Source organism: Dermacentor variabilis, chromosome 1 (genome assembly GCF_050947875.1).
Source record: "Dermacentor variabilis isolate Ectoservices chromosome 1, ASM5094787v1, whole genome shotgun sequence".
Classification (NCBI taxonomy): Eukaryota; Metazoa; Arthropoda; class Arachnida; order Ixodida; family Ixodidae; genus Dermacentor; species Dermacentor variabilis.
This window is the reverse complement of record NC_134568.1, coordinates 203,619,731-203,639,739: the sequence shown is the minus strand read 5'-3', so window position 1 is coordinate 203,639,739 and position 20,009 is coordinate 203,619,731. Positions and strand designations below refer to the sequence as shown.

The window sequence follows — 20,009 nt, the reverse complement described above, 5'->3', positions numbered from 1 at the left end:
TGTGACCCCTGATGCATGGGCATTGCCGCGAAATCCAGCCCGATTTCGCAATGTTCGCGCTAAAATGTCTTTCCGGGCGTGAAAAGGACATTCTAGACAAAACCGAGCATGATTTCCGGCGCCGGGAGTTGTTTCGGTAGGCGGCACATGACAGCACAAAAAAATTTCGGGGGGGGGGGGGCTCAAGCCCCATAAGCCCCCCCCCCCTCTGGCTACGCCCCTGCTGGGTTGGTATCAGTGTAATCTTTGCGCAAGCTTCTTCGTTGATTTTGACACTGGGGATGCCGAGGACGATTATGCCTCGTTTGGTGAGACTTGGGGCGCGAAACAGTTTCCTGGAAACGTCGCCGCCGAAGTTTTAGGCGTGGCTGCGCTACCAGGAGTGGGTAGTGTATACAGAATATACGACAATAAAGCCCGTGGTCCATAAAGGGCTGCGTTTATTAATTGCGCCTTCGAACAAAAGAATCTAACCTGTAATCATTCTCTTTGGCCAAGATACCCTGAATCACTTCAAGCGCGCTCGAAGGAACGTGTTGATGATGACCTATGACATGTAGGTGGACTAGTTGCTTTGCAATAGTATTTAATGTTCAACCGCAGGTCGTAATAAACAAGTTGGTAGTCTGTGCTCCAACTTGTCGTGTTGTGTTGTACTTCGCGCCAGTTATGTTTTGTATCTAGGTAATTAAATCCTTGCCGTGCGAAAATACTGTGCTCATTAAGCTTTGAGAACAAGGATAAAAGAATACTCACCCGCCGTGGTGGCTTAGCGGCTATGGTATGGCGCTGCTAAGCACGAGGTAGCGGGATCAAATCCCGGCCGCGGCGGCCGCATTTCGATGGGGGCGAAATGCGAAAACGTCAGTGTCCCGTGCATTGGGGGCACGTAAAAGAATCCCCAGGTTGTCAAAATTTATACGGAGTCCACCACTACGCCGTGAATCATTATCAGATTTCGATTTTGGCACGTAAAACCCCAGAATATGATTTTCTTACAAGAATACTCCCGTGCTGATACCACTATGAACGGTTGAAGGTTTATGGTAAACTTCTCGGTTATCGATTCTTCAGGTTCGTAACCTCACTGTCATGGTATCTCTCCTCGTTCTCTTCGGTACAGAGGCTAGAGAAATGTAGCCACGAAAATAAACTCCTGAAGTGAGCAGTTCTAAGTGGAACAGGAAAGATGACGATAAAAAAATATTGGCACCCTCCAAATAAAGTATGCAACCAAAAAGCATGCGCCCAACGTTTTTCTTTCGTTTACTGTTCCACCGATCCGCGTGGAATGAAGTAGAGAGGGAGATAAAGCGAGAGAAAGCGAACTCTTTAATCCGCGTAGTAGGGAGCGGTTTAATGTGCGGCTTCGGTTAATTGCGCGAACATTCGCACCGCCTTTTACTAACGTAAGTGGTTGAACGCGGGAAAAAATGAACAAAACAAAGTCTCAGCATTTACATTTCTGCTAACCAGGGGGTGCTCGCGGTTATACAAATGGCACTATGCGTATACGACACAGGGTTAAAGTTGCTTGCAGAACAAAACAGAGACAAGCAAAGGAGGCAATCCGCTTAATCAATAACCTCATCTTCTTTTTCGTTTTTCTTCCGTGCTCAGCGAGAGCAAAGCGATAAAACACGCGCTCCGCGCTATCGGAGCGGCAGAAGCAAGTCGCGGGCACAGGCTATAGGGGTCGAGGGGGAATGGGGGGAGGGGGAAAGAAAAATAACGGAGAGAGAAAACAAATTTTCTTTCTCAAGGCCCACGCGGTTGATTGGACGTATTGGACAAGCAATCACCCGTCCAGAAGCGGGCGCAATAAATGACAAAATCGCGTTTTCTCCTGGTTTCGCCGTTCTGACATGACGGCGCTCGCCCGGCTCCCGGTTCTCCCTGTATTTTATTTCCTTTCTTTCTTTCTTTTTTCTTCGAGTAGCGGCCTCCATTTCGCATAGCAAATCGAGCGTAACAGCCGCCGTACCCCTCTTCCCTCCTCTTCGCATTTTGCCCCTGGGTTCAGCCCGCCTCGTGCTTCCTTCGGTTCCGCGTGCCAAATAGAAAACGCGCCCAGTGAGATCGAGCAGGACGAGAAGAAGAGCGAGCAGCCAAACCACAGCGTGTGTCCAGCAGCCCGCGTGTGTGCGGCTCCATGTGTTCGTGCGCGTTCGCGCGTGCGTCAGCGCGTGCGTGCCCGAATTTACACGGTACAGCCAAAGAACCGCGAACATCGCGGACAGGAAGCAAAACATGGATTCGAAAACAAAAGCGGGGCTGTCCTCTACGGTGCGCAAAGAAACGCTTTCTTCTTCTTTTGCTCGGCCACAGTGCGGGGTGAACTGATCCGTCGAGGAATACGCGCGCGGCGGGGCCCGGCAGCGGAGGGGGGCACCGAGGCCGCTGAGCTCGAAAATAGCGCGCCGCCGCCGCCGCCGGCCGGGCGCACCCGTTTCCAGCTGATGGGGTCGGGACAAGCGGCGCTTGCTGCTTTGCGAGCCTGCCACACCGATGTCGACGGCACACGGCAGCTAGCATAGGCGTCGCCGGCGAGCGGTGCCGCATTTCGCCGGCGCGGCTCCACAGAAGGCTCGGCGCAGCCGCGCGCGTAATATAGAGGTCGCCGCGTATACGGAAGAAGCAGGGCCAACCTAGACGCGGCAAGGGTTGAATGCAGGTTGGCACTACTTGCAAACAAATATGCAGCCTTAGAACGGAGAAATTAAGATGACATAGAGACAATGAATGAAAGCCTAACTAGGCTGGCTTGCAGAGGCAGCAATTGAAGTGGGCGGCAAGGCACCAAGGCCACCAGTAGACAAGCTCTCCCAAGGAACAAAGGACCTAATAAAGAAACGACAAAGAATCAAAGTGTCCAACTCGAGAGATCGGATAGAATTCGCGGAACTGTCAGAACTAATCAACAAGGAGAAAATAAGGGATATTGGAAATTATAACGTGAGAAAGACTGAGGAAGCAGTAAAATAGTGGACGCAGCCTGAAATCAGTGGGAATGAAACTTGGCATCGGACAAACCAAGATGTATGCACTGAAAGATAAGCAGGGTAATATCATCAGCAATCTCGAAGGTATAGTAAAAGTAGCGGAAGAATTCTATATTGACCTGCATAGTGCCCAGTGGAGCCACGATACCTCCATTCGCAGCAGTAATGAACAGGTTACAGAGGCTCCTTCTATAGTTAGCGATGAGATTAGAAGGGCCTAGCAAGACATGAAACGGTGAAAAGCGGCAGGAGAAGATGCAGTAACAGTCGATTTAATCAAAGATGGAGGAGGCATAATGTTTGAAAAACTGGCGGCCCTTTATACGAACTGCCTATCGAGTGCAAGGGTCCCAGAAAACTGGAATAATGCCAACACCATAATAATCCACAAAAAGGCAGACGTTAAAGAATTGAAAAACTTGTAGGCCCATTAGCTAACTTCCAGTATGATATAAAATATTCACCAGTATATTCTCCGATAGAATAAGGTTAACACTGGACTTCATTCAACCGAGGGAACAGGCTGCTTTCAGGAAGGGATACTCACCAATGGACCACATCCATGTCATCAATCAAGTAATAGAGAAATCTGCAGAGTACAATAAACCTCTCTATATGGCTTTCATAGATTACGAAAAGACATTTGATTCAGCAGAGGTACTAGCAGTCATAGAGGCATTACGTAATCAAGATGTACAGGAAGCTCACGTAAATATCTTGGAAAGTATCTATAGAGATTCCACAGCTACCTTAATTCTCCACAAGTAAAGTAGGACGATACCTATAATGAAAGGGGTCAGACAAGGAGACACCATCTCTTCAATGCTAGTCACAGCATCCTTGGAAGAAGTATTCAAGCTATTAAACTGGAAAGGCTTAGGAGTAAAGATCAACGGTGAATATCTCAGCAACCTTCGATTCGCAGATGACATTGTCCTGTTCAGCAACACTGGGGACGAGTTACAACAAATGAATGAGGACCAATACAGGGAGAGTATAAGAGTTGGGTTGAAGATTAATATGCAGAAGATAAAGGTAATGATCAATAGCCGGGCAACGGAGCAAGAGTTCAGGATCGCCAATCAGCCTCTAGAGTCTGTGAAGGAGTACGTTTACCTAGGTTAATTACTTACAGGGAACCCTGATCATGAGAAGAAAATTTACAGAAGAATAAAAATGGGTTGGAGCACATTCGGCAGACACTGTCAGATCCTGACTCGAAGCTTACTATTATCATTTAAGAGAAAGGTGCACAATCAGTGCATTTTACCGGTGCTAACATACGGGGCACAAACTTGGAGACTGGCAAAGCTCGAAAACAAGTTAAGGAGCGCGCAAGGAGCGATGGACCGAAGAATGTTAGGCGTAACCTTAAGAGACGGGAAGAGAGCGGTGTGTATCAGAAAGCAAACAGGGATAGCCGATATCTATATATAGCCGGTGTCTTCAGCCTTGCATGAAGACTAAAATATCAGCTAAGAATGGTAAAATTGGTGAAACATTTAACACATTCACACTAGACGCAAAAAAAGAAAAATATCAGCACTTCTTGAATAACAGTTCGCCATAATAAGTGCAGGAAGCAAGACAACACGACGTGTCATCAAAAATATAAAAGGATCGATAACATGCGGATAAAACAAATGTAAAGCAGCATAAAGGACTCAAAGAAAGACAAGAAGGGAAACAGAGAGGCTCGATTTTGTTAATTACGACCATATAAAGCCAACAGGCAATGAAGCCAAGGAGAGCATAGGGGAAATCAGCTGGGGTTCAAATTGAAAATGTAGAAAATAATGAGGAAAAGAGAAATGAAAGTGGACGAAAAGACAACTTGTCGCCTGTGGGCACTGAACTTAGCGTAATGCGAAGGTTGTGGGTTCGGTGCTCACCAGCGACAAGTTTTTCCTCACTATTTTCTACATATTCAATTTCAACCCCAGCTGATTACCCCTATGCTTTCTTTGGCTTCAATGCCTGTTGGCTTTATATGGCCAAAACAAAGACGGAAGTTCAGAACAAAACAAAAACAAGATTTCAAATATGTCAAGATGTCAAGATGAAGTGAATAATACCCGGTATAAAGGCCAAACTACTGGATAAAAGAATTTGGGAGGGAACGCGAGATTTCGAAGCAAGCCAGGGTATTTCTTTCCCGTTACCTCACAAGAAAACGTTACTTCGGTGAAGATATTTTAGCGGCGGAACTACTACGTCACAAGTGTCAATAAATGGCGTTCGAAATCAGATGAGCGCAGGAAACTTTGAATATCGAATAAATGTTCTTTATCCAATTTTGAATCCTTCTCGAAGGCATAAGTTTTGGACATTCGGCTCAGTTTGCCAGCTTCGCCACCGCACGGCGCACTGCGATCACTGGGCTAAGAATCGAGAAAATGGGATTCTCGCATCACGCAACACAGTGGCGTACAGCTCCTTGTTGTAGCTGCATTTCGTTATTTCCAAACCAACTTTTTTGTGTTTGTGTGAACTTTGCGGTAATAGGTCGCTTATTAGAAGCGAAAATGAAGGTTAAAGTTCCGTTTAATGAACTTCGCGCCGAAACCTCAGTGTCGGTACATCCAGTGTGACGCCACAGATTTCAAAGTATACGTTCTCGGATTTTTGCCGTTGCGGATCAGCAGCAGTTCTCGTAACTTGCCAAGTGGCGTCCTTGGCTCTTTCACAATGCAGTGTACTCCATATTTATCCATAACGATTTAACTCGAGCCGAGCAGACGCCACCAAAATCCGTGACGTCATGGCGAATTGAATTGAATTCGGGAGTTTCACGTGCAAAAACCACGATTTGATTACGAGGCACGCCGTAGCGGGGGACTTCGAATCAATTTTGACCACCAAGGGGGATTCTTAACGTGCCCCCAATGCTCGGAACACAGACATATCTTATTTTTTTTTTTTTCATTTCACCCTCATTTTAAATTATGGGGTTTTGCGTGCCAAAACCACATCTCGCGCCCATCGAAATGCGGTTGCCGCGGCCGGGATTTTATCCCGCAACCTCGTGCTCAGGTGCGCAACACTAAGCCACCGCGGCGGGTGACGTCACGGCGAGCTGGTGCACGAACGTGAAGGCGGTGTCACCACCTGTCTTGCATTTTCGCATCTCACCTGGCTTGTCAAACCTCCTATCACGGCAGGAGTGTCTTGCTTGGTATTTTAGAAGTGTGAGTTAATGATACAGCTCAAATTATTCTTTTCTTTAGTGTTCCTTTAATCTGCACCATTGCGAAAAAAATAATAGGCTGCTGTCAAAATCGGAACGGACAATTCATGTTGGTTTAATCATAAAATTGGATCTGCGAGCGGAAAGCACCCGGTCATGGTTTGCATAGATGTATGCGGTTCTAGACGAGGGGAAGCGTTTGCATTTGCGTTTGCGCTCTACTTCGCGGCTTTAGAAGTTTGCGACTGTGGAATGATATTTAGGCAATCTAGAGATGACGCTGTTTGAGAGAAAGGAAAGCAGAACCCCTTAAGTGCACGTAGTCACTTCAAAATGCAAAGTTGTGCAGTTATTCGTGCCCTATTCTGCGGAGTATTTCGCTGCTACCACGAAATATCCTAATTCAAACTTCGCATGTTGTTTGAGAAAAAAAACCGTAGCAGCTGAAAATAATGCAACTGCATGCGTGGATTGGGGTTAGGCATGTGAAATATATAGTTCCTGGTCCAGTTCGTTGTCACTGCGATTAAATATCGGCATAAAATCACGTGTCATCGCTTGTTTTCAGCTCGCGGCAGCTAGATGCGCTTGCTGTTCGTGTCCAGAAGTTGAGCCCGCGTGTATGCGAGCCTAAGCCACAAAATGCTTCTAGGGAGGTATCCACAGCGAAAATGGGAGGAAGGCAGTGAAAAACAAAAGCAAAAAAGTTTTTCTGCAAAAATATGTACGCAGCAAAGAGAAACAACATGCAGTAAAAATGAATGCCAGTGTTCAACAAGAATTACAACCAAGGAGATAAAGAAAACGATAGAACGACGTGGACCTTTTACAAACAGCGAGCAGTAACAACGCGACATTGGGCGGGAGAATTAACCTTATAAAAATGTGCAAACAAGCAGCGATAGACAAGGTCAAGGCACCATACTAAGTTGGAATGCAGAAAAAAATTGCAGCAGAACCCATCTCAGGATGGCTGTCGACGGTAATGCGTTAGCATTGAATTAATACAGCGTTACAACGTATTGCCACCGTCAAACCGAGGTATGCATGAGGCGTGTCCTGCAGAGGGGCTCCTCTTTCGCTCGTCCCTAAGAACACTCGGCGCCATCTAGGGCTGCCGCCGCGAAGCTTGCGCATGACCTCCGAAATGCATGGCCTGCCGGTGCCTGCGAACACTGAGAAACGCGTCATGCGGCCACCGAGCTCCTCTCTCGCGTTTCTATCGTTACAGGCTGAGTCATCCAGGGGCACTGCCAAGAAGTCCGTGCGTTGCCTCTGAGACAAGAAGCGTGGCGCGCCGGTGCCTATGAACGCTGAGAATTGTCCCCTCGCTTGATACTCAATGACCAAAGTTGGTGAGCGGGCCACTGAAGAGTGGCACATACCCAGTGCATTCATGGCGCAGCCTGCTGATGCGTCGGGTTGCTGTCCTTGGGGAACGCTTGTTAGATGGGTTGGATTCCGCTGAACATCTGAAAAAAGGGATCTTTTTCGTCATTGTGGAACGGCATGTCCCCAAGTGGCTCATACCTATAGTTGCCCTAGTTGGCGTCAAAGAGGTTCATTGGAGACCAGCACATACCTAGTGGCACATACCCAGGGATCCAAGTCGCTCTCAAAGAGTGTCTTCGTACAGCGCTGCATATCCAGTCCCGCATCCACTGTGACCCATGTCGGTGGGAAAGAGGTTCGTTGAAGAGCGGCATGTATGTGCACATTGGCACATAGTGAACCAAGTTTGTCCGACGTTGGCTTAGAACCCTATTACCTCAGCTAGGACAGCAGCCTGATGCGCAAACCATTACAACACGGTTAAATACAAACATAGATAGATAGATAGATAGATAGATAGATAGATAGATAGATAGATAGATAGATAGATAGATAGATAGATAGATAGATAGATAGATAGATAGATAGATAGATAGATAGATAGATAGATAGATAGATAGATAGATAGATAGATAGATAGATAGATAGATAGATAGATAGATAGATAGATAGATAGATAGATAGATAGATAGATAGATAGATCCGCAAACTGCGTGAAGCACCCAAAGAATGCTAACGCATTAAAATATTACTGCAATTGCTGCGGGGAGCCAAGGAGGAGGAGAAGGGAAGTTAAGGTATTAAAAGAAAGAAATGAAAGGAAGTAAGGTACTGTCAATAGGAAACATTTGCGGTTGTCTATCAAACCACGCTTACAATCGGTCACTCAGGCCAGTCGATTTCATACGAGAAGCCAAAATGGTTTTGATGCAACGGGCTAGAGCTTCCTTATTTGGAATCTCTGCTGCGTTTTAACAGAAATATAGTCTCATGACTATAAGAAAGGTTAACAGTTGTCGGCCATAATTGACGTATTATTGCAGTGATTGTAGTTGGACAATTCTGTCGTAAATTAAAAAATGCTTTACAAATGTCAATGAAAGGAGACTTTGACATCTTTAAACATGATGCTGGCTAATCATTTTCTCAATGTTAGAAAACGCAGAGCAGCACACAGTAATTGGAAATCTCGATAAAGTTGACGGAACAGTGCGAAGGAGAGCAGAGCAAACATAACAAGCACGTATTAGTGCTCTAGAAACCGAAGCAAATCTACATTTTTCGGCAATTGCTGTTGAAATACTAGGTATTGCGTTTAGGCAAATTGTACACCACAAAAAAAATTATAACAAAAACGGAAGACTGACCTGTCATCGACGCGCTGGACCTCTGTCCACGTTACAAACGAGCAAAGATTTCAGTATGTTGTGGTACGTGTCTTGGGATTCAAAATGGTTCATAATTAAAATGAGGGGTTGTAACTGTACCATGCCCAAACACCATTCTACAACAGAGAAAATTAGAACAACCTGATAACCTCTACTTCTGTCCACGGACGCTACATTAGTGCTAAAATGAACAACGAACTGTTATTTCAGTTAAAACAAATTCGTGTAATAATTAGTTATTTGTAATTGCTTCGCTGAGTCATCCATAAACAATAAGCTGACCCCCCCCCCCCGCGTGTTATAAACGCTACGATGGGATGTGTTGAGTTTCCTACGCGTAAATCAGCGCTGCGGTATCGAAGTGATATCAAATGATGCGGGGCTTTGTGGTGTTACATCCCAAAGTACAACCTGGCTGTGATAAATGCCGCTTAGTAGAGGACTGCGGATTAGACTGGACCACCTGGGGTTCCTTAGCGTATACACAAACCCTGGTAAGCAAGCGTTATTGCATTTCGCCCCCACCGTATTGCAACAGTTGCGGCCTGGCATCGAAGACACGGCGCCATGGTCAGCGCCATAACGACGCAGACATCTAAGCAACCGCGGGTGGCGGTACACACATTTGTTCTAACGCAGCGCTGATGTATCTTTAATTTGTTCTCATGAAACTGAAATCCAGCGGAATAGGTGGTTAAACTGCCGCAGCGGGATTGCGCTATTGTTTTCCAATCACAGGTCTCACAGGTGTCAACCCGTGACACCCGTGTGTCAACCACCCATTTTCCCCCCTTTTGGAAAAGCGATGGACCACGAACATATGATGGACAGCCGACGGTAGCTGTGGTCTGTAACTAATTTTCGCTTATTTACCGAAACAGGAAAGAAAGAATGGAGTGATCCAAAAGTAACATACACACTCCATTCGTCCAATGTAGAGCCCGTATGACGGAAGAAAGAGTGGGATAATGGGGCGAAACATGGTGGGGACTTAAGGCAGTTCCAGTGGGCAGGTCTGTCTTTTTCGAGAAAGACGAACCAATCCTTCACGAACATAGGTACCCTTGTCTGCAGCAAAATACACAACTTCTGTCTTTCCATCTTTTTGCAGTCGCTGTATGTGATGAGCTCATTTTATTTATTTATGAAAGAAGACCAATGTTAGCAAAAAAATAAGGGAAGAAAACGAAACATTTACGAGTGAATTAACTCTGCAAGTTGGGCTATAGTTGGGGACAGCGCCAGCATTGTATTCAAGCATGACTTCCCCGCGAGCTTGCCAACTTGCAGTTGGGCAATAGTTGTGAGGTAAAAGCTTTGAAGAGTTGCGTCTACTTCCCATTACATTTGTCAAGACAGAAACAGCGAGAAACCGTCGCTTAATCGCGCCTGCTGAAAATTAGTGCTATCAAAACGGCAAAAGCTTAGATCGCCGCGTAATGGGAAAGTGTATCTCGTTTTTCTCGCGAAGTGGCCGAAATCAGCGCTCTGCTCATAATGAACCGTCATTTATAGAAGAAATAAAAAGTGATCTCACGAAAGTGTGCTCCATCAGCGCGCGGTGACACGCGGTAATGAGCAATGAGGCCAGCTGGTTCGCTTTCGGCTAGGCGAGGCGGCGGGAGAGTCGCCCTGCCCGAGGCTTCGCGTGCGCACACCACCCGGGGCACGCAGCCGAGCCGAGACAGAGAGGAGCGTTTGAGGCGACGAGCAGGTGCACCGGCGGCCGTCATTTCGCGCTTCTACAGGGAAGGCTTGGTTAAATTTCTACGACACGGTGCCCACGCGCAAAGAAACCCGCGGAGCACGGCTTGCGGCTTTGTTGCTTGTGCTGCTTTCCGGTCGGCGGCCTGCCGCGCACGTTCTATTCGCGGACGTCCGGCGCGCGCGTCTTATTCTCGTGCCGAGGAGATCGTGCCCCACTGGCTGGATCCCCGCGCAGGCCTCCTCCGCCCCTCGCGGAGTCGCTGGCTGCTCGCGCGATGGGGTCCGCCGCACGCGGTCCATCGCCTCGGCGGCGCCTCTTTACGAAAGCGGCCTTCGCGCAGTGACGAGCCTCGTGCGCGGGCGTCGTCGACGGGCGCCGTTTCCTTTGCTGGCTGCTGTGACGCAGTCATGCCGCGATGCTCTGGTGTCATGCATGGAGAGAGAGAGAGAGCGTGTGACGCTCGGGCTTGAGTTTTGCGCTGCCGTCTAGTAGCACTTGATGGCTGCGTATTACGTGAACGGCGACGGCGAGAACCGACGCAGCGCGTTGTCTCGGCATAAAGAGGGTGTCACAAAGGAGTAATGGATATTGTGTTTTCTGCGCTTTGTCTAAAGCAAAACGTGGTCCACTCCAGGAAGCAGCGATTCCGCACGGCGTCTTCGGCTTTGAAAGTGCCTGTATGGAATCCCTTGTACAAAATCCTCGTATAATGCAAAGAAGGTCACATAGGCACATTCAGGCGTCCTTGTATGGTAGCTGAATTCTGAGCTGAAGGCCAAATACATGCGGAAAAAGTAAAAGCTGGTCTTCCGAAAACGCGTAAAAGGATGGGCTCAGGAAAGACAGCCGACCTTCGCAATACAATTCGCACCTGTTTCATTCTCATGAAGAAGTGCCTACACACGCGTTTGTGCGTGGGTGTGTAAATGCTTGCGCGCGCACGTGTACGCCTGTGTGCGTTCATGTGTCCGGGTAAAAAAATACGAAAGAAATTTTTTCTCATGACAATGGAAACTATGTCATGCTTTGGAACGCGCTGTTGTCGTCACGTCGGAAGGTTCAGACGTGGCGGCAAGAATTTCTGTCACAACAAGAGAAACTTCACAACTGCGACATGACACTTTGCTGTCACGATATAGCAACGGAGGCGTCAGTCGTGTGTCTCGCGTCCTGTTGTTAGAGGGAGGCTATTTATGTTGTGATGACAGAAATATTTTGCTTCGAGATTCTTCTTCTGCTGTGGCATATCTTATGTCGTCTTCCTGATTCTTTTTTTTTTATTTTCATTTGTGTGGTCTTAATAAATCGTATTTACCACTTATAAAGGCAATAATTCCTGTGCTTCTTTAATGATGCTGGACTTCATTGCTATACGCCCAAACTTCACTGTTTTATAGTGTATGGTAAGCTAAAGTGTCGACTGTTCTTTTAGACATATGTATTCGGCCAGCATAACATGAAAGCTGAACGTGATATATCTATCTGGTCTTACTACGACGGGGAGGGGGGCGTGCTTCTTTCCCGATACTGCGTCTGTGCGAAAATAACAGTGTATGATAAATAATCCGGCACTGGGGCGTTTAGGTAACATCATTGTAGACCATGACGTTAGTTTTTGTGTTCGAAAAAACACAACACGTATGCTATAAAGATCAAATATATGGTATCATCGCAGCCAGAAAAAAAAGGGCAATTCTGGCAAAATTACAATGTGCCAACTTAACGAATAAGGCCCTATATGAATGTACCACATATTCAAGAACTAAGGAGTCGCCGACGCCGTAATTGTGCGCCAGCGTATTCTTGTGTCATGTCAATAAAAAGAAAAGCAAAATCCCGGGGCATTTGATGAAAAACTGATAAAGCATACACTAATCTGCGTGTCCACACAGTGCTAGTCATGCACACTTAAACCATTCACACACGATATAATCGTGTTACTTCGCTTGTTCGCGCTTAATCTGAACTCTGTGCTTGCCTCTCTAAAATTTTGACTCTTGCGTCAAATAACTATTGCGAACACTGTATGTTACGTTCATGCGCACACAATGTGAATGCTACATTTATTTGTATTTATTTATTTATTAGAAAAATACTGTCAGCCTTATACAGGCCATTACAGGGAGTGGACGGGTCGGTACACGTAGGAGTACAATTTATCAACTATACATCAGTAATCATAACCGATACAACAGCAATCGATACAAAATCCTATACAACCGATAACAAACAAATCGTAAGCCTCATAAGTAAGCATAAAATATAAGTAGACATAATATAACCAAGTATAACACATCAATGTTATAGCATAAGAAGGTCTTCTACCCTTTCCACAAATTTATCTACGCTATCCATGCCAATAATTTCCCGGGGCAAAGCGTTCCATATTTCAATGGTAGCAGGAAAAAAAAGAAAATTTGAACGTGTTACAGCGTGTGACGTATTGCCTGATATGTTTGTCATGACATTTTCTACGGGAATGACGATGTGGTGGTTTCAAGTGGACGTGTTTATCTATTTTTATGCGATCATGATAAAGCAAAAAAAGGAACTTCATTGCTGCCACACGCCGCCGACAAGCAAGTGTAGGAATGCCTGCGGCATTTCGAAGAACAGTGACGCTGTCCCGACGGGAATATTTTGAATAGACGAAACGTAATGCCTTATTTTGGATTCTTTCCAATCTCTCTATAAGGTATACCTGATGAGGGTTCCAAACTATACTGCCATGTTCGAGAATGGGCCGCACTAGAGTTTTATAGGCTAATAACTTAACGGAAGGAGGAGCCGCAGCCAACTTTCTTCGTAGAAACCCGAGTGTTTTAAAAGCTTTTGCGCATGTATTCTCTATGTGAACGTTCCACTTTAAGTTACTTGTAATTGTTAAGCCCAAATATTTTATAGCGTCTGTTCGTGTTATGTCGGAGCCCGCTATTCTATAATTGAATGTAATAAACGACTTCCTATGGCTAATAGTCATGCACTTTGTTTTTCTGACGTTAATTTCCATGCCCCAGGTTACACACCATTGAGCAATTTTATCTAAGGAGGCATTTAGGAGCTTCTGATCCTCAGCATCACGCACGCAGCTATACACAACTAGGTCATCAGCGAATAACCGAACTTTCACGCCTGCTTCAACACAATTAGCAACGTCATTGATATAAATAAGAAATAATAGTGGCCCTAACATTGATCTCTGTGGTACTCCGGAGTATACCTCAAGTAAATCAGACTTACTATTATTAATGGTCACATATTGTGTATGATTCTACAGATAGGCAGTGATCCAGGCTAATAATTTTGGTTCTATAGCAATAGACCAATGTTTCTCAATTAATTTAAGATGTATAACGCGGTCAAATGCTTTTGAGAAATCAATGAATATAGCATCGATTTCTGACCTATCATTAATTGTTGAAGCGAAGTCTTTTGTAATCTCTAAAAGTTGTGTTACTGTAGATAACCATTTCCTAAAACCATGTTGCATTGGGCACAATAAATTATTTTGTTCTAAGTGTGTCATGATTGCTTTGTTAATTATATGCTCGAGTAATTTGCAACAGCAACTTGTAAGTGATATCGGCCGATATTTGTCTACCAGTGTCTTTTTTCCTTCTTTGTGAATAGGAGCAACCTTTGCGCAAAACCAGTCCGCAGGTAACGTGGCTGTACTAATCGACTCGGTGAATATGGTGTGTAAGAAGGTGTTAACTGTCGTGCATATCGCCTCAGAAACGTGTTAGATATGTCATCAGGACCGGGCGCTTTCTTAGTATCAATTTGTAAAAGCAGGTTCAACACGCCTGACTCTGTTATCAGAAGCTCTGGCAGAACGACGGCAGGTTCATCCAAGGATGTGCTTATTATAGGTGAACGAGTGAATACCGATTGAAAATAATTATTAAATGTATTGGCTATAGTGCCTTCATTTGTTACAACAGAGTCATTAATTTCTAAGTTACTAGCACGATCCTCTGATTTCGATAGATACCTCCAGAACTTTTGTGGTTGGTTCTGCATGAAGTTCACTAGGGTATTTGAAAAGAAGTTATTTCTCGCAGTTCTGATCTCCGATTTTAATGTCTGCGAAGGTTCACGTATGTCTTTGCAGGTATTCCTTTTATTCCTCATTCTTTTCAATTTCCGTTTAAGGTGGATTATGTGGCGTGTTATCCAAGGAGACCTTTTCCCATTTCTCTTTAGTTTTGTAGGTATGAAGGTTTTTTCACTGTGCACGATAGCTTCCTTTAATTTCACCCAGAGCTCATTAACAGTGCCGAAAGACTCAATTGAAAAATTATCTAATGCCTGCTCTAAGTAATCTATTACGCTTTCGTCGGCAGCCCGGTTGTAGTCTTTAATTTCAATACGCGAGGGGTTAGTATAACCGTTTGGGCTCATATTTGTGTTGCGTACTGTCAACACTAAAATTTTATGATCCGAGATACCATCAGCCATGCTAATACTTGTTGATAATGATCCTGACACGAGAGCCAGGTCTAGCAGCGACGACGTGTCTCCCTGCACACGTGTGAGTTCTTTGACAAGTTTAGATAAAGAAAAACTGAACATTATATCCAAAAGTTGCTCAGTACTCTGCTTTCCTTTCCTGCCCACCGTAAGGTCTTCCCAATTTATGTCCGGTAAGTTGAAACCCCCTGTTAGCATTATCTTAGTGCGTGGGTTTGTCATGCTCTGTAGATAGTCATGCACTTGTGCTAGATATTCATCTGGCGCTCCTGGACATCTATAAATAGCGCCTATTAAGAGCGAGTTCTCATTAAGCTTAACCCTACACACGTACTCTCGTGATTTGCTGTGCCTATTTCTCTTTGGGAGGGCAGGTAATTCTTTATCGCAATAGCCACTCCACCTCCACGCCCGTCACGATCTGTGCGTAACAATGTATACGAGGAGGGGACTACTTCTGAATCATGGATTCCAGGATGGAGCCAGGTTTCTGTGATGATGATAACGTCTGGAGAGTACAGTAGTATTAATTCTTCACATTTATCAACTTTATTAACAATACTACGGGCATTGAAACAAAGCAACGAAAGCGAGGCATGATTTTCATTCCGTCAGGCGGTCGTACCACTACGCCCCGTGTCAATGTCTCGATTTGCCCGCCCAACTTGGACTCGCTTACTTTCGCGATCATTCCACACGTATAGCTCGTCGTTTACCTTAAGTTTGTCAAATACAAGCGTAACTTTATCACCATTTGCACGATTATTTTTGGCTGACTGCCATAGCTTTCTACGCCTCTCGCGAACATCGGCAGAGTAATCTTCCGATATTGATAGCGAACTGCCTTTCAGCTTGAAAGCATTGCGCAAGATTGACAGTTTTTCTGTGAAGTCATAAAAGCGCAAGAGAACAGGACGCTCTCGATTTTCTTTATTAGAGCCAACTCTGTGAATACGCTCCAGCGAACGTACTTCAACGCCCAATATATCCCTGATAACGCCCTTCACAACTTTTTGTTCAAGTGCTGCGTAATCTTCCCGTGCGGTTTCTTTCAAGCCGTATACCACGATGTTATTTCTTCGACTGCGGTTTTCTAAATCACAGGTTTTCTTGTTAATTTGGTTCACATCTGCGCGCATCGCTTTGACTGTTGCTACGCGCTCATCGACTTTTTCGTGGTATTGTCTTAATGTAGACAATGCAGTTTCTACTTGCGTTAACCTCTGATGTACACTCTCGAGTCCACTTTCTAGAGTAGCCTGCGAAGTCTTAATTGAAGTGACCATGGCAAGGATTTGGTCCAGCTTATCTGGACCGGGATTCTTCTCGACATCACCGCTAAGTTGTAAAAGGAATTGGACAACACAGAACGACTCGTAGCAATAAGATAGCAGACACTGTGGGCTTGGCAGCAGAATAAGGCCTACGCAGTTGCTTTTTATGCAATTGGAGAAAGACCATTTGTCACTAACCTGGACAAAGAAGAGCACGAAGTTCATCTTATCTATGGCATTAGTTTCTTGTAGTTGCTGTATGTACGAAGTTGACTGGGAGTCTCATTTATTATGGTATTGGAAACGTTGGCAACAAATGTGTCACCGGCTTCTCCACCACGTCAATTTGTAGCATGAATGAAAGGTTGGGCCTGGGTGAAGTGAATGTTTACAGCTGTTAATGAGAGAGGGGGAGAAAAGGAGGAGGAATGCAGAGATGTGAACCGTAAAAGCGTCTGGTTGGCTGCCCTCGGCTGGCGGAAGGGAATGTGAAACACTTCGTTGCCACATGCGGGGCAGTCATTTTGAAATAATTATATAAAGACATGACATCAAGAGACAAGAAATATCGCACTTTCCGCATATTTTGAGACAGCGAGTGAAGAAAATAATCTTCTAATTTAAACAGAGAGCCACTTTCAGAAAGGAAAAAAAAACGGCGAAGAAGATTGCGCACAGTTTAGCGACCACCACCAACTCTACAGTCACATAAATAAGAACGAAAAAATATAAGGATGCGTCAACTTGGCCAGGTCGTTTTTTTGCGGCCAAACCCATTGCACGTTGTTCCCGTCTCGAGTGCCCCATTATTTCTCTCGCAATTGAAACCCTGCTGCTTAGCTTCCGCGACCTGACGATAGCCGACGTACTCGGCACGACTTGGCCGATGGCCTTCACCGCGACACTGATTAGCCCACCCATCGACTACACAGAGTGATCCGTACGCCATTGCTTGTGTCACATGAGCGAATTACAAAATCACATGTTGACCGCGAAGATCGCGGTGCGTCTCCCTGTTGCGGAGCGCGGACGTTGAACAAACAGTTAGCATTTCCGAAGATGGAATAATTCAGGGGCACTGAAAGAGTCATACCCACCAGAAAACAAGTGAGAAAGGTATGCCGCTTTTGACAATAAGGCACTATAAGTGTGTCCAGAGGCCATACCTAACATTGCTTTAATGTGCAGGTGCACCAGTGCTGGGAAAATGGAAACCAAACGGTAAAATGCGAATTAGGACAGCCAAGTTGGATGTTTATGCTCAAAGCAAGTGACATACTAATGGGTTTTTCTTGAACTTCTATGATCAATACACTGCTCTATCCGTGTACGAAATTCCTGCATTTTCTGTTTTTGTAGTCGAATAGTTACGCTTGATTATGATTTAAACTGTCGTTGCATACACGCATCGTATAACTCAGGGTAATGTTCTTTAGCTATTTTTTGTTCTTAATGAAAGCGGAAGCGAACTATTGAAAGAGTGAGCTTCAAGCTTCGTGCTACCATAAAAAATAATTAGAAAGTTCTGCAAAGAAGTGGCTTACTGGGCACTTCTTACGGTCTACAAGGGCAGTTCTCCTGAGCTTCTAATAAATTATGCATTCGCGAGCAAACGCCGAATATGCGCGCTTATATTTCGCAAGTTTCATTAGATATTAGGGCGCTATTCATGTTTACTGTCAAGTGATTTCATTGTCGCACCCTGCTCATCTCATTGTTTTTTCTTTTCATTTTCAGCGTTGGCAGTCACACTCCTGACAATAACAAGCAGTATGATTGCAGGTAAGTCCTTTCTTTCCTTTCGTGTGACACTTATGCATGGCAAGGATGGGCGTTGGGTCCGAGGAAAAAAACCTGTTTCCGACGTCCAAGCATAGATTAAGTCAATATTTTTCATTATTCTTTTTTGAGTCGCCAATATTAAAGCTCCAGCTCCACTGATAGTAACAAAACTTTAATATGAATTATTGAAGCATCAGACCTCTTACGAAAAATAAGTTCCATTAATTTAAACAAGTGTTATGTGAACACTAAATGAAAGTAAAGTAGAAAAAGATAATGTAAGTAGGATGATGGGTAAGCTTTAAAAGAAACGAGAAAAGCTAATTTTAGAAAATAAAGCAATTATAAAAAAATGTATACTTGATTTAACAGCCCAGAAATATTGTAAATTCAGCTTCTAGCTCTACGAAACTATCGCGGCATCAGGTTAAGCACACAGGACAGCGCCTGCACAACCCGACCAGGTTCCCTCTCAACGCGACGCTTGCAGCTGGTGTACAGTGCGATTCCAGGGGGTGGATCATGGTAACCATTCCAGTGTCTCAAAGCGGCACGTTAACAGCAGTACGCGACTGGGTGTGTGATTAGCGCGCATATGGGACAATCTGGGCATTCCGCCTTGACACACGCCGTCACCGTCTGAAATCCTGCGCGCCGTCTCTTGGCATGGCGCCACGCTATTCCGTAGCGCAGCTGAATGGGAAAACCCGGTTTGATAAGGTGAACGATTGCACATCAAGTGGCTAAATCTAATCAAGATTTAAAACAACCTTCAAGGAAGGAAGAAAAAAGTGGAGAAGGAAAGGCAGGGAGGTTAACCGGTTTAGCTTAACCGGTTTGCTACCATAACGCCATAAGCAGAACAAATACTGACGCCAAGGAAACCATAAGGAATATGAACATTATTGTTGAGTATGCTTTCAAGTAATTCTATAGTGAGGGTTAAAAGTGAATCCCGAATTAACCTTCATCTTGTTCCCTGACATATAAACCGTCCTAATTCAGCCTGCCTAATGTATTGCAGTTTCCTGCAATACTTCAGGCATCCTCTTTATTTCGACACACAGCTTTCAGTCACAGCTTCCGTCTTTATGACAAAAGAAAAATAAAAGATAAACAAGAAGGAAACGGGTAACAAATTCGCAAAGCTTTATTGTTTTTTTTTAGTTTGTAAGAATGGTTCGCAACTGCCCAGCTGGCTACGGTAACCTGACGTCCGCTATCCACGATTGGCCCGTGGCTGTTACAAATGATGTGGTGCGTAGGATGGTTCTTGAATACGCGCCCTGTTTCTTAATAAGGGACGGAAGCCCAATAACAACTCAAGACAAGTCATAAGATTCACTGTATCCCGTCGCAACGCAAGGCCGAATTCACAAAGTTTGTTTTTCGTAACATCTGCCTGCCCCTTCGCTACTAATATGTCCGGCATCGCGATTGGCTGGTAGCTTTTCTTCCGAACATTTATGATGTGAGAACTTCTTTGTGAATATGAGCTGTGGGGCATTGCAAAGAAGCCAGATATTCCTGTTTTTTTTTTTGCTTGCTTTGGTTTTTCTTTCCCTTTTTTTCTTTCTTTAACGCGGGAAAGACACTGCAACTTTGCCGAAATACGATGCAAAATGTTATTTTGCTTGTTCGCCGCAGTAATTTTCTTATCTGGACACCTGTAGCATAGCTACCTTACATTGATTTCCGTTAATATGTGTGTAATCAGGCGACCAACTGCTCAAAGGGGGCGCAGGGAGCCGGTGATCAGAAGAAATAGCAAGGAAATTAAGACCCGCCCACATTTTCGCGTGTTCACCCGTAAACGATGTCATCATTCTTGGGCCTGAAAAAATGTTTTGAAACTTATGCGCT

General features: G+C 44.9%; 1 protein-coding gene across 1 annotated transcript in view; it reads left to right on the top strand.

Annotated features, from left to right (window-relative positions):
* The window catches only part of LOC142591131 (neuropilin and tolloid-like protein 1), a 469,467-nt gene that overhangs the window by 237,184 nt on the left and 212,274 nt on the right, over positions 1–20,009 (top strand). Inside the window, exon 2 of the mRNA XM_075703514.1 lies at positions 18,102–18,146. Coding sequence (XP_075559629.1) covers positions 18,102–18,146 — 45 coding nt within the window. The remainder of the gene's footprint in view (positions 1–18,101; positions 18,147–20,009) is intronic.